The 15,269-nt window shown below is 40.1% G+C and overlaps 1 protein-coding gene across 9 annotated transcripts in view; it reads left to right on the top strand.

The window, feature by feature from the left end:
- The window catches only part of LOC143284774 (plexin-A2-like), a 561,646-nt gene extending 551,564 nt beyond the window's left edge, over nucleotides 1-10,082 (top strand). For all 9 annotated transcript variants that reach the window (XM_076591753.1, XM_076591756.1, XM_076591755.1 and 6 more), the window contains one exon: nucleotides 439-10,082. In XM_076591753.1, the coding sequence (XP_076447868.1) occupies nucleotides 439-540 (102 nt within the window). In that variant the 3' untranslated portion in view covers nucleotides 541-10,082. The remainder of the gene's footprint in view (nucleotides 1-438) is intronic.
- The last annotated feature ends 5,187 nt before the right edge of the window (nucleotides 10,083-15,269 follow it).

Raw genomic sequence — 15,269 nt, 5'->3', positions numbered from 1 at the left:
ATTTTGATGCATTTGACAAAGAAAGGAAAACTTGCCAATAAGAAAAAAAGAATAGTTGAAACAAAATGAAGTTCAGTAACAGAATTTTGCTACGACTGAAGTAGCCCATCTGCAGAGAAAGCTCCTTTGTCACTTAAAGTAAAGTTGCTCATCACAAACATGTGAACTTAACTTTCATGAAGACAAATATGAACCATGCAATTTACATATAAACAGTTTTGATAAGTACAACCCATTTTTTCTGTCCCTTTTTTTTTTTCATGAAAATAACACATGTTGTCAATGATCATAATTTTTCTTGATTTCGATGTTTTGCAATTGTTGTGGAGGCTCTTTTAAAAGTTCTTTTTGACAAACTAGCAGGTTTTGTTATTGATCATGAACATTTTTCTTTGATATTTCAGTAACAATTTCCTTTTGTTTTGTTTTCCATCTCAGTTGATGACTGCTTTGGAGGAGGACGAGTTTGCAAGGAAGAGCAAGCTGAATTACAAACTGGACCAAGTACATGCAGCCATGGATGGCAGTGCAAACTGCTGACCGCTGGGCAAAGTGTCACCTCTAACCTGGTTAGCTTTCAGACATTGCACCACCATAAGCTGCTTGTCTGCCCAGAACAGAACCTACCACTGGCTTTTGGTCTGTCGTAGACAGGCTGCTATTTGTTTCACCTGCTTCAGACCAGCACTGGGGCTATGTTGTCAGGCAGTCACAGTGGATGTGCAAAGTTCCTGTCTGATTTGACCAATAATTGGAGACCAAGAGCTGACTGATAATCAGACATCAAGTGCTTCTTGTGATAAATGGATTCCAATAGGGTCATTGATTTGACAGACCTTTAGCTGATGGTTGATTAGAGACCAAGTGACTTGTGCTTGTGATAAGTACCCTTGCACGGCTTGCAGAAATTTTGTATGATCACTGGTATTCTTGTGATTTATGCATGGGGAATGAAAGTAGTGTTGTGGGGAATGAGATTAAGTGAATTTAGATCTCCACCTTCACAAGAACTACCATTGGTCAGCAATCATCATCAGCAGCTCAGTGCCAAGTTTGCTCACCTTCTGTGTTGGGTTGCATTATTGAATTACTGATGCTTATGGACACAACCCTGACTGCAGTCTCAAGCATTTGGCCATGATAGAATGACTGCTAAGCTTGTGGTTAGCCAAAATGTGGCTGGCATTTTTTTCCATCTCCTTTGCAGAATGGCAGACTTCCTGTTTATTTAAACAAGTGTCTGTTCCTGAATCTTTTGGTGCTGTAATCATTGCATTCTTGGAATTGTACAGTTCAGATGCTGTTATACTGGAAGGTGCCAACATCTGTTGTAAATAGTGACTTGCACTGTGTCGTCATCCTCTGGCAAAACTGGAGGCAGGACACCCCAGACCCATACAGCTGGCGACTAATTCCAATGTGGCAGTCATGCTTCCAAAGCCTTGAACAATCAGATGCATTAACCTCCCCACGTTTTCATCTTTCAGTAATGTGCACTTTGATTCCTTCATGTGCTTGACCATTTGAATATCTACTCATTTGTTATTAGATGCACAAATCGTTTGTCACTGGACTCCCAGTCAGTTACTTCTGCCTTACACCGTTGGTCAGTGATGTGTTCAGACTTTGAGTTCTGTTTCCTGGTATGAGATTGTTGTGCATGAGGATGAATGAATGACTGTTTTTATATTGCAGCTGTGTGGGTGTGAGATATGCTGTGGATATTCAGATTGCTCTTCCTCAGTTGAAGAATGGATGAATTTTGATTTGGTGTTGAAGTTTTTATTGTTTTTGTAGGGTTTGATTCTTTTCTTGTGTGCCAATGTTTATGAGGGATATAAATATTCAGATAAAATCAATTATATGCAGATAATTTCCTCAACCTTTTGATCACATATTTTTGTTGAACTTTTGTTGAGGTTATTAGTTTCCCCTGTTTGTCACTAGATTTATTTTAGCTGATGCACTTCTTTGGCCTTTGTTACATCTTTTTTTCTAACCAACTACTCTTCCTGGTGCTCAACATCAATTGTGTCTATGCAGATCAGATTTTCTTACTGTTTTTGCCTTCCATTCAGATACTTTTTGTTTAGATAGCCAGTACTGTAACACTACCTCCACTTTGTTGTGCAACACCAGCATCCTCCACCTCCATCCCTGTCTTCCCTGTGTCATTAGTCGGAAATGGACAAGTGTTGCTTTGGTTATTGGAGTAGATTGTGCAGCTGTTGTCTCTGCTATGCCACCTGGATCATTTTACTTTTCAACATTCAAATGGGGAAGAAATAGCAAAGTTCTTCTGACACACAATTGTCCAATGTTAGGGGAAAATGTTTCTCTTAATGAAGTGAAAACAACAGTTTCAGGCAGTAATGGAATAAAATTAATATCTACTGCAGTGAAGGATTCTCAGCAGCTACACTGTGAAAGTTTTTGTCAAACCAATGAGTGGAAAGGAAATACATCTGATGAGAATGCAAAAGGATTTCATAACTGTAAATTTATTTTAGTGTTGATATTTCCTTAGTGCTTGGCTTAATCAGGAAATAGAATGCTGTAGTTCGTTCACTAATTTCTTTTGGAAGTTTCATTAACTTTGTACATTACATAACATTATTTAAACAGTTTGCATTGTACACATATCTTGCCAGCCTATTTTTGAGAGTCAGGCATTATTTTCTCAGATATGATTTTGACTATGTGGGATGGGGAAGCATAGTTCAGTTTTACTTTTCAGTATCACCGCGTCAGCTAGCTTTAATTGTTTCAGTGCCATATAGTTTTGAGGTGTTGCACATACTGTCACACCACACCCTCATCAATTTAGCATGTTTTATTGTACGAAGAGTCCATACCTCCATATTTTTGTATTAATTTTGTTCAGTTTTCACCCTTTTTCTGTATTTTCTTCACCTGAAGAGTCAGCATTTTCCTGTCTGAACATTGAACTGTAAAGCAACTTGAACTTTCAGCAGCATTGATAATACAGTGTGCATTTATACCATGCCCTTTCTCTCTAAGAGTTCAGGGGGTTTACATTAAAGAAAAAAATTACAGATTACATAAAACATTCATGACCACTCTTTCTCAAACCCCCTCCCTCCCCTGCCCCCAACTCTCCATCTCTCATTCATCATGCATCCAAAGTGAGCTGACATGGGTGATGTTGGAGAAGAAGGAAGCTGAGAGTGCTGATAGACAGGTTTTAAAAAGATGATAATGACTTTTAGTGAAGAGTGAAAAGCAGATATAGAATCAGATGCATGGATATATAATGAGGAAGGTTGTTCCAAATATGAGGAGCAGCAAAGAAGAAAGAGCGTTTACCACAGGTTCTTGTACTTGTATTGACATGAGGAAGTTTCAGAAGGTGGCAGTCAGAGGAAGAGCAGAGAGTTCCTGAAGGAGTGTAAGCGTTGATAAGGTCAGAAAGATAGGTTGATCCTGTGAAGTGGAAAGCAGAATAGCAGAGACATGCAACTTTGTATTTATTTCTCACTTCAGCAGGGAGCCAGTGCAGAGTACGGAAATGGGGAGAAATGTGATCAGTACGTGGGACTCTGAGAGTCAAGACTGACAGCATTGTTTTGAAGTTTTTTAATTCACTTAATTTTAGTAACATATTTGTTAACACAAACAGCACAATTTCAAGATAAACAGCACAAAGCGACCCTGATTATGTTTGTGGCATTTTGATTGTTTCAAAAACTTAAAACCCCTGCAGCTTTGTAATGTAAGGGTATTAAGTCTGGAATGCATGTCATGCCCTCCTGTTCCCTCCAAGGATATTTTTTATTTGTCCAGTACCAGGATACTAAAGAGTGCTGTGGGTTTTTTGTAGATACTCGCTGACCCAAAAATAAACCTCAGTCAACAGAAATTCCAAATACTCTCAACCAAAAGTAAGACACCACATCAGGAAGAACTATTTTCAATAGACCACCACAAGATGCGTTTGAAGTGGGTATATGTTCTTTTTATCTTTGATTGGTATATGAATTTAAGACAGATTTTTTTTTTCTTTTTTCTTTATTGTCCAGGCATTTTATATGAAATAAGGGCCAAAATTCAAACTAATTCCTTTACACCGTCACTGCCTGGGAAATAAAATTTAGGTGATAATTTAGGTGAGATCTATTTGCCAGGGGTTTTGGGGTTTTTTCACAAAAATGGGAAAATATTTCTGAATTGAGAGCTTTGCAGTTGGAGAGAGACCCATAAAAGTATAAATTTTGTGAAAGGTAAATGAATAAAAAAAATACCAGGATGATTTCCAATGTTGTATTTTTTCAAAGACATGACATTGTTTTGAAATCAGTGTTTTGTTTCTTGTCAGATTTTTCAACTTAATCTACATTAGTCTGGTCATTTGCATAATAATACAATATTTCTGAACAAATTGATAGTAACTGTGCACACAATTATAGTAGAACAACCACAATATAAAAAAAGAGACATATACATGATTTATTGTGACTACTCTCAAGTGATAACAACATAGCTCTGATTGTCCAGTCCTTTCAGTATAATCAGTCTTCTTGAAAAAAAAAATCACCATGCCCATCAGAGACATCAGACCTAAGAACTGTTTCATTTCAAATACATATATATATATATATATATATATATATATATATATGTCCATGCTGATGAGTACTTTTTTCTGCCTGCCTGGATTTTCCTGTGCATACAAATTAGTTTCCTCAAAAAGTTTCTAATTTAGATTATCATCTACAAAAAGAGAAGAAAAAAAAAAAAAAATCAGTGCAGTGTGTGTTGTGTGGGTCTTTTTTCTGTCCACTGTCGCCAGCAAGGTTAGCAGGCTGAACATTGTTGGGGCTGATCCCCTCAAACACAGTAAGGCCACACACCCACAGCCCCCATCCCCCTCCTCTTCCCCCTCTCTGACCTGCTACACTTTGTCCAGTTACCCTCAGTAAACTGTCGGGGTGAGTTTAATGACCTATTGGCATTTCACCCTTTATTAAGGCCAAGTTCTTTGTGGCTGCGGTCTTTTCAGTGAAGGGTGGTCTGGTTGACGCGTTGGTCCTGCTGTCCTGTGGGATGTAGTCCTGGCTGGCGGTCCAAGGAGGGTCCCCTTTTTGACATTGGGTATGGTACACTGTGTAAATAAAAACCTTGATACAACGAATTGTCCAAAAGAAATGTCAATAAAAGACATTTATACAATGAAGATTTTTCCTCACTTTTCACAAAATGAAGAGAGTCAAAAGAGTGAGATGTGCCAAGAAAAATTCTAAAGGAAATAGTTTGAACTGAAATTCAATTTTGGCTGGACAGTCAGGACCACTGGTCCACAGGCAGAAAGCACCATCCCCAGGGAACCGCAGAGGTACCCATTGGTCCATCAGCTCCTTCCTTCAGCATGAGTACAGTGTTCCTTCAGTCTCCAGCATACCATTGTTGTAAGATGTGGCTTTTTTTCTTGATTTTTGTTGTTGTTGCTGTTGTCTTTTTTTCTTATATATATATATATATATATATATATATATATATATATATATATATATATATATCATCAAGTTCAGTATGTTACTGAGTTTTACTGCTGACAGTTTTTCTTCTTTTTTCTTCTTTTAAAACAAAATTTTTTACTAACTATGTCTGCATATTTGTGAAGATAAACCCCCTGATCATGTGTTTAATTTTCCCTTGTGAGAATCTATGCTATTGTTTGATGCATGACATACATTACACTTAAATGAATGAGGCATCTGTGAGTCTTGTTTCTAATATCAAATAAATTACTAATATGACAATAGTTCATCTGGTCTGCTTGCAAATTTTTGGCACCAGCATACCATGTGACATGCAGATTCAATTCATCTCAAATATTGAAAACACTGTATGAGTATTTAAGTGAATATCACACTACCTTCAAGTATTTTTAAAGCAACACAATGGAACTAATGAAATGAGCAGCAAATATGTGATGATCACAAAACCACACTGAACCAGCCTGCAACCTGTCCCCCAATTCTGGAGTATATCCCACTTCTTCAAAGTGAATCAGTTGATGTTTTTTTGTTGTTTGGTTTTTTGTTGGTTTTTGTTGTTGTTGTTTTTTTGTTTTTTGTTGTTTTTTTTTTTTGTTTGCTTGTTGTTTTTAACTGACTCAGCCTGATTTTCATTTACTGCACATTAAACCTTCATGCAATTCATCCAGTCCTCATTTCCCCTCCCATATTAGACATGTGCAAGTCACCAGCTGATTTTATCATGCATTAATAATTGAACTTTGGGGGGTTCTCTTTTATTACTTTAATACATTCTTAGTTTTTTATGTGTATAATTGAAGTAACAACAATGTTGCAACATTGACTGAAGATGTTTCCTGCCATTAATGCGATGAAAGAATGTGTGTGAATAAGGAACAGACTGCTGCTCATCTTTCTTGATGTCCTTCAGTCTAGGTTATTCCTTTTGCCTAGCTTTATTTTTTAAAGTAAAATTCCGCTGAAGCTAGAATGCAAATGTCATCTGCACAAACCGAAGCTAAAGGTTGCACCATGTGTGTATGTGATGATTATTGGGGATTAGAGGGATATGCTTTGTTCTGACAAGCATCAGCAATTTTAGTAATCATCCAACTGTAATGGAATGAAATCTTTTAAGACAGGATTCAAAGGGTAATGGAAAAAATGTAACTGCCAAAGCCAGGCACATAAGGTCAGCTACTTGTGGTTTGGACAAAATGTGTTTCCTGGGAGAATGAATCAGATCACCGTGGAAATAGTAAAAGTTATAGTTATCCTTTCTCCAGATTCCATCTTCATACATGGAATTGCACCATTGCTGTTTTGCATCAAGAAGATTTTGACAAATATTATTGGTTAGCGGATCTGATGAAGAGTTCTCAAGAGTTCTCGGCATAATTATTGTTGCTTGGTGACATAATCCAGAAATTAACAGAAAGAAATTGTAGAATTCCTTCCCCACATTCATGTATATGTTATCTGTCATGATTTTCTGTCTGAATTTCAATCCACAGAATTCCCATATCCAGCTTAATTGTTAGGAAATTTCAATTTCATTTTTCAAATTTCATACCAGTTTCAGATTCAAGTGTGTCAAAGCTTGTTGGCAGATCCATATGCGCTACACCACGTCTGCTGTGAAAACGAAAGGAGCAGATGCCTGACCTTTGCATAAACCCCACATGCTGGTCAGGCCTTGAATTTCATACCAGTTGTGATTAAAACAGGAAAAAGTATTAGTAGGTCTACTTTTTGTAGTTCATTGCAAACAGGAGTTTTATATATATGTCATGCTCAACAGCGGAAATTTGCGCATAATCTGTAATGCACGACAATTTTTGCCCATTACCAGTAATGAGCAAAGTGGCATGCAAAAAACTGGTACGCATTACCAGTAATAAGCAAGCATTCATGTTTGTGCATTACTGGTAGTGGGCACATAGTGTGCAAGAGATAATGAAGTTAGCTGACAAACATTTAGTTTCATGATTCTTTTGGCTTGGTGAGCTTGGATCGGCAAGAGATCTGCATTCAGCATTTGGAATATGATCCTTCACCATGAAAAAAAAGAAGCAATTGTTTGATTAAGTAATAATAAAGATGATGTTGAGATCCTTCTCAGTGCAAAGTGTGTCACATGTCTTTTGAACATGAAATCAGCTGACAAGACTTTCATCCACAGTATTGCTGTCTCACAATTGGCATGGATTGGCGTAGCCAACATGAGTCTGAAGACATCAAAGTGCAACAATTTAAACCATTCTGTGCCATTATCATCATTATTCTTATTGTTGTTGTTGTTGTTATTGTTTGGGTTTTTTTGGAGGGGGGATTTGTGGGGCGGTCCTATTATGCCAAGCTGTTTTTGGTTGTGGAGGGTAATAATTTCTGTGAAAATTATTGGCACGCAAACTAAAGCAAGCAAGTATACATAACCCATGCTCTTCTGGTAGTTTGAAATTTATTGAACACACTGGGTAGGAATGAGTAAACCAAAAGATTAATTTGGGATAAAGAAAATTTCACATACTTTATGATAATGTTATGAACTGTAATTTAGAAAAAGCTGCTGAAATAAACCTAGAAAATAAATGAAAAATAAAACTTAAAGTGTCACCTTATGTTCACATAGAAACATGAATTATTATCCAAACTTGTAGTTTTCTACACATGTTCAGTCCAGTTTTCACACACAATTTCTTTGCCACTTCAGTAGAGATGTCAGCAGACAGTTGTCTTTATTTTCAAGAGAAATAGAAATCAAACACACACACACACACACACACACACACACACACAGACTGAGAGAGAAAGAAAATGTATTTGTGACAAGCATTGTCCACTCCCTGCCTGTCACCGGTAATGCACACAGACTGCCTTGCCATTACCCGTAATGAGCAATGATTTTGCGCATTAATTATACTGTTAATGGGCAATTGCCACTATTGAGCTCAACATATTCATTATACAAATGCTGTGAGCATCAGAGACAGATTACTTAACCCAGGGATAATTTCATCACAGATAACCTGTTGGTAGATTGAACAAGTATGAATCATGGTTCTTTCCTATTTTGGAAACTGAGCTGTTTTGACATGCAGAAATATATTGCAATGTAGAACGCCATTGCTGTGTCCAAATGTAGTTCTTTAGATTATTTCCATTCACCAAGAGATAAGAAGAAATTCATGTCCGTCAACCCATTTCACCGAGTTGGAAAGAAATTTTACAGCTTGGAGATTTTATTTTGCTGTTGTGACAGCAGTGTTTGGGGAAATTATTATTTCTGTGATGTGGTTACATTTCAGCTGTAAGATTTAATCATTATGAAGTACATATATACATGTTGTGTATCAGTTGTGGACATTATGCTCATATACTTTTTCTGCAAATATACTTTTTGTGTGGCGTTGAAGTTACACTTGAACAACGTTGTAGGAAAGTCCCTGCAAATGCTCATTTATATGTATATGAAAAGAAAAACATTTGAACTGGAAAGAGTCAAGAAATTTTTCATGTAAAATTTGCCATTCATGATATTGTAAATAACTTGTAGAGTTGATTGAAGCCCTCCCCACCCCCCACTCCCCCCCCCCACACACACACATGTATGTATATATATATATGTATATATATACTATGCAAACTGGCATCATGAAACATGTATATCATATCATTTATGTCCTGATTATTAATGTAATCATTAATTATCTCTTCATTTCTTGATTTTAAAATGTCTTATTTGCTGTTATGCCATTGTCATTAATAATGTACTGATTTTATCCACTTTACCTTGAAGCTCACATCTGGTTTGACTGTTACCATGAATGTTGGAGGGCCTCTTTGGTGAATTTTTTGTTCTTTGCTTGCTATTGGACTTCGAGAGCATATCTATGTGAAGAGTGAGTCTTGTTGAAATTGTTCATCTGTATGATCCATGGGCGCCATGTATGGGAGAGGAGGAGAAAGCACATCTTTATGAGCTTGATTATATAATACAGCTTTGGTTACGGGAAGGCATGTCTTCTATCTGTGTGCACACTGACATGAATAAAGTATAAATGTGAAAATGCTGTAATAGCTTATATGTGGCAGTGGCAATTTCGTTTTTAAAATCACAAAGGTGTGTATGTGGACTACCATCGATAGAAATTGATTTTACCGAAATCTGCTTGTACATTTTTAGCTTGAAACAATCTGGCATAAGCTTAATATGGAGTGATATCCATATTCATTAAATTTTGCCATGTACAATTTTTTCTTCATCCTTGCCATCTTTTCCATTTAGTCTAACTGCTGGATCCTAAAAAATATATATATATATTAAAGAAGATATATAAAATTCATAGACTTCTTTAAACTATGTTTTCAAACAAGAACTTGCATTGTCACAGCACTAGCTATATATGGACTAAAGATTGGTATTGGAAATTTCATTTCTGGTACTTGTGTTCACAACATCCATGAGAATTTCTGTATTATAAGTTCTTGGCCTTTTATATGCAGTGTACATGTATGCAGACTTCTGAGCATGTCAGCAGTTTTCCCTTAATTAAAAAAAAGAAAAAAAGAAAAGAAAATGTTGTTTGACTTTGAAAATGATTAATTCTGTTGGTATGGATGGGTGTGTGTGTGTGTGAAGTTACGGGAGAGAGAGAGAGAGAGTATGTATGTGTAGTGATGGGAGTGTGTATGTGGAGTGATGGAAGTGTGTGTGTGTATGTGGAGTGATGGGAATGTGTGTGTGTGGAGTAATGGGATTATGTGGAGTGATTGGAGTGTGTGTGTGGAGTATTGGGAGTGTGTGTGACTGGAGTGATGGGAGTGTGTGTGGAATGATGGGTGTGTGTGTGTGTGTGTGGAGTGATTGGAGTTTGTGTGACTGGAGTGATGGGAGAGTGTGTGTGTATGTGGAGTGATGGGAGTATATGTGACTGGAGTGATGGGAGTGTGTGTGTGTGAGGAGTAATGGGAGTGTGAGTGATGGGAGTGTGTGGGGTGATTGGAGTGTGTGTGTGGAGTGATGGGAGTGTGTGTGACTGGAGTGATGGGAGAGTGTGTGTGTGTGGAGTGATGAGTGTGTGTGTGTGTGGAGTGATGGGAGTGTGTGTGTGGAGTGATGGGAGTGTGTTTGTGGAGTGATGGGAGTGTGTGTGTGTGTGTGTGTATGTAAAGTGATGGGAGTGTGTGTGTGGAGAAATGGGTGTGTGTGGAGGGATGGGAGTGTGGGTGTGTGGAGTCATGGGAGTGTGGTTGTGTGTGGGGTGAGTGATGGGAGTGTGTGTGTGTTGAGTGATGGGAGTGTGTGTGTGTCTGTGTGGAGTGATGGGAGTGTGTGTGTATGTGGAGTGATGGGAGTGTGTGTGTGTGTGTGTGGAGTGATGGGAGTGTGTGTGTCTGGTGTGATAGGAGAGAGAGAGTGTGTGTATGTGTGTGTGTGGAGTGATGGGAGTGTGTGTGTGACTGCAGTGATGGGAGTGTGTTTGTGGACTGATTGGAGTGTGTCAGTGGAGTGATGGGAGTGTGTGTGTGTAAAGTAATGGGAGTGTGTGTATGTGGAGTGATCGGAATGTGTGTTAGTGGAGTGATGGGAGTATGTGTCAGTGGAGTGATGGGAGTGAGTATGTGTCAGTGGAGTGATAGGAGTGACTGTATGTGTGGGTGGAGTGATGGGAGTGTGTGTGTGGAGTAATGGGGTTGTGTGTGACTGGAGTGATTGGAGTGTGTGTGTGGAGTAATGGGGTTGTGTGTGACTTGAGTGATGGGAGTGTGTGTGTGTGGAGTAATGGGGGTGTGTGTGACTGGAGTGATGGGAGTGTGTGTGTATGTGGAGTGATGGGACTGTGTGTGTGGAGTGATAGGAGTGTGTGTGTGTGTGAAGTGGTGGGAGTGTGTCAGTGAGTGGTTTGATGGGAGTGTGTATTAGTGGAGTGATGGGAGTGTGTGTCAGTGAGTGGAGAGATTTGAGTGTGTGTGAGTGCAGTGATGGGAGTGTGTGTGAGTGGAGTGATGGGAGTGTATGTGTGTATGTGGTGTGATGGGAGTGTGTGTGTGGAGTTATGGGAATGTGTATGTGTGTGGAGTCATGGGAGTGTGTGTGTGTGTGTGGAGTCATGGGAGTGTGTGTGTGTGTGTGGAGTCATGGGAGTGTGTGTGTGTGTGTGGAGTCATGGGAGTGTGTATTTGTGTGGAGTCATAGGAGTGTGTGTGTGTGGAGTGAGTGATGGGACTGTGTGTATGGAGTGATGGGAGTGTCTGTAAGTGGACTGATGGGAGTGTGTGTATGTGGAGTGATGGGAGTGTGTGGGGTGATTGGAGTGTGTGTGTGGAGTGATAGGAGTATGTGTGACTGGAGTGATGGGAGAGTGTGTGGAGTGATGGGAGTATATGTGACTGGAGTGATGGGAGTGTGTTTGTCTGTGTAACTGGAGTGATGGGAGTGTGTGTGGAGAAATGGGTGTGTGTGTGTGTGTGTGTGTCTGTGTGTGGAGGGATCGGAGAGTGTGTGTGTGGAGTCATGGGAGTGTGGGTGTGTGGAGTCATGGGAGTGTGGTTGTGTGTGGAGTGAGTGATGGGAGTGTGTGTGTGTTTGTGTGTGGAGTGATGGGAGTGTGTGTGTATGTGGAGTGATGGGAGTGTGTGTGTGTGTGTGTAGTGATGGGAGTGTGTGTGTGTCTGGTGTGATGGGAGAAAGAGAGTGTGTGTGTGTGTGGAGTGATGGGAGTGTGTGTGACTGGAGTGATGGGAGTGTGTTTGTGGACTGATGGGAGTGTGTGAGTGGAGTGATGGGAGTGTATGTCTGTGTGGAGTAATGGAAGTGTGCGTGTGTGTGGAGTGATCGGAATGTGTGTTAGTGGAGTGATGGGAGTATGTGTCAGTGGAGTGATGGGAGTGAGTATGTGTCAATTGAGTGATAGGAGTGACTGTATGTGTGGTGGAGTGATGGGAGTGTGTGTGTGGAGTAATGGGTGTGTATGTGACTGGAGTGATGGGAGTGTGTGTGTGGAGTAATGGGGGTGTGTGTGACTGGAGTGATGGGAGTGTGTGTGTATGTGGAGTGATGGGACTGTGTGTGTGGAGTGATAGGAGTGTGTGTGTGTGAAGTGGTGGGAGTGTGTCAGTGAGTGGTTTGATGGGAGTGTGTATTAGTGGAGTGATGGGAGTGTGTGTCAGTGAGTGGAGAGATTTGAGTGTGTGTGAGTGCAGTGATGGGAGTGTGTCTGTGTGGTGTGTGTGTGAGTGGAGTGATGGGAGTGTGTGTGAGTGGAGTGATGGGAGTGTATGTGTGTATGTGGTGTGATGGGAGTGTGTGTGTGGAGTTATGGGAATGTGTATGTGTGTGGAGTCATGGGAGTGTGTGTGTGTGTGTGGAGTCATGGGAGTGTGTGTGTGTGTGTGGAGTCATGGGAGTGTGTATTTGTGTGGAGTCATAGGAGTGTGTGTGTGTGGAGTGAGTGATGGGACTGTGTGTATGGAGTGATGGGAGTGTCTGTAAGTGGACTGATGGGAGTGTGTGTATGTGGAGTGATGGGAGTGTGTGGGGTGATTGGAGTGTGTGTGTGGAGTGATAGGAGTATGTGTGACTGGAGTGATGGGAGAGTGTGTGGAGTGATGGGAGTATATGTGACTGGAGTGATGGGAGTGTGTTTGTCTGTGTAACTGGAGTGATGGGAGTGTGTGTGGAGAAATGGGTGTGTGTGTGTGTGTGTGTCTGTGTGTGGAGGGATCGGAGAGTGTGTGTGTGGAGTCATGGGAGTGTGGGTGTGTGGAGTCATGGGAGTGTGGTTGTGTATGGAGTGAGTGATGGGAGTGTGTGTGTGTTTGTGTGTGGAGTGATGGGAGTGTATGTGGAGTGATGGGAGTGTGTGTGTGTGTGTGTAGTGATGGGAGTGTGTGTGTGTCTGGTGTGATGGGAGAAAGAGAGAGTGTGTGTGTGTGTGGAGTGATGGGAGTGTGTGTGACTGGAGTGATGGGAGTGTGTTTGTGGACTGATGGGAGTGTGTGAGTGGAGTGATGGGAGTGTATGTCTGTGTGGAGTAATGGAAGTGTGCGTGTGTGTGGAGTGATCGGAATGTGTGTTAGTGGAGTGATGGGAGTATGTGTCAGTGGAGTGATGGGAGTGAGTATGTGTCAATTGAGTGATAGGAGTGACTGTATGTGTGGTGGAGTGATGGGAGTGTGTGTGTGGAGTAATGGGGGGGGGGGGTGACTGGAGTGATGAGAATGTGTGTGAGACGAGTGATGGGAGTGTGTGTGTGTGTGTATGTGCAGTGATGGGAGTGTGTGTGTGTGGAGTGATGGGTGTGTGTCGAGTGATGGGAGTGTGTGTGTGTGTGGAGTGATGAGAGTGTGACTGGAGTGATGAGAGTGTGTGTGTGTGTGGAGTGATGGGAGTGTGTGTGTGTGGAGTGATCGGAGCGTGTGTGTCTATGTGGAGTGATGGGAGTGTATTTGTGGAGTTATGGGAGTGTGTGTCAGTGGAGTGATGGGAGTGTTTGTGTGTGGAGTGATAGTAGTGTGTGTGTGTAGTGATTGGAGTGTGTGTGTCTGGTGTGATGGGAGAGAGAGATTCAAGATTCAAGATTCAAAAACTTTATTACTCAAGGATAAAGATTTTAGGCATCGCCCAGTCTTCCAATCTGTCCTTGTGACAACAATAACAATAACAACATTAACGATAACGACAAAAAATTAATAATTTTGTTAACACTGATACATCCACTGCTACTACAACGAAGAATGATCACCACCATCATCATTAACATCGTAAAAAGTAATAAAACGAACGCATTCATACATTCATATCCATACACATGCACACACTCTCTCCATCCAAAACACACGCACACACACACACGCACACACACACACACATATATATATATATATATATACTTACGCACATACAGAGACATGACCGAGGTGAGAAACATATAGCGGACATAAAGAAAATAGAGAAGCACAACTTTACCATTGCACATATACAAAAGTGATTAATTTGCTGATGCAGATGTTACAGGTAATAACATCCAATTTACAGGCGAACAAATAAGAACAAAGCACAAAGGTAGAAATAAAATAAATTCACTGCATGTAGGTATAGATACAAACTTCACAGAAAAAGCATGATTTTTGTATTTTTTAGCTGGTTATTAAAAAACAACAAAAAAAAACAAGCTTTGTGGGACTATTGTTTGTGGAGCAGAAGTTCTCGTATGTTTGATTTGAAGGAACGTAATGAATCGCACGTCTTAATGAACGAAGGAAGAAAGTTCCAAGCAGATGGTCCAAAAAATGCAAAGCTAGATTTGTACAAATCGATGCGCACACGAGGCAGAATATAATTATCTGAATCGTAACGCTCTGATGCCCGTTGAACAAGGTCACTGAGGTATGGTGGTGACGTTTTTGTGTACTTTGAACATGAGGACCATTTTATTGTAGTCGAATTGCTTGTATAGTGGTAATATTTCCAGTTTTGTTAATTTTTCATCTGTTGATAGGGAGTGGTCTGGTAAAATAAGTTTAGCTGCTCGCCTGTGCAATGAGTTAACTTTTTTTAGCTGGTTGTGACTGGCATTGCTCCAGACTGTAGATGCATAATTGACATATGAGAGACAGTGTGCCCCGAAGAATAATTTTCTGGTTTGAGTATCGACGTAATATCTAAGTTTATTGAGTAAGAACAAATTGCGGGCTAATTGTTTGCATACATGGTTGATATGAGCTTGCCAGACCAGTTCTTTATCAATAATTACCCCTAGAACGCGG

The sequence above is a fragment of the Babylonia areolata genome, chromosome 8 (genome assembly GCF_041734735.1).
Source record: "Babylonia areolata isolate BAREFJ2019XMU chromosome 8, ASM4173473v1, whole genome shotgun sequence".
Lineage (NCBI taxonomy): Eukaryota > Metazoa > Mollusca > Gastropoda > Neogastropoda > Buccinidae > Babylonia > Babylonia areolata.
This window is presented reverse-complemented; position numbering and strand designations above follow the sequence as displayed.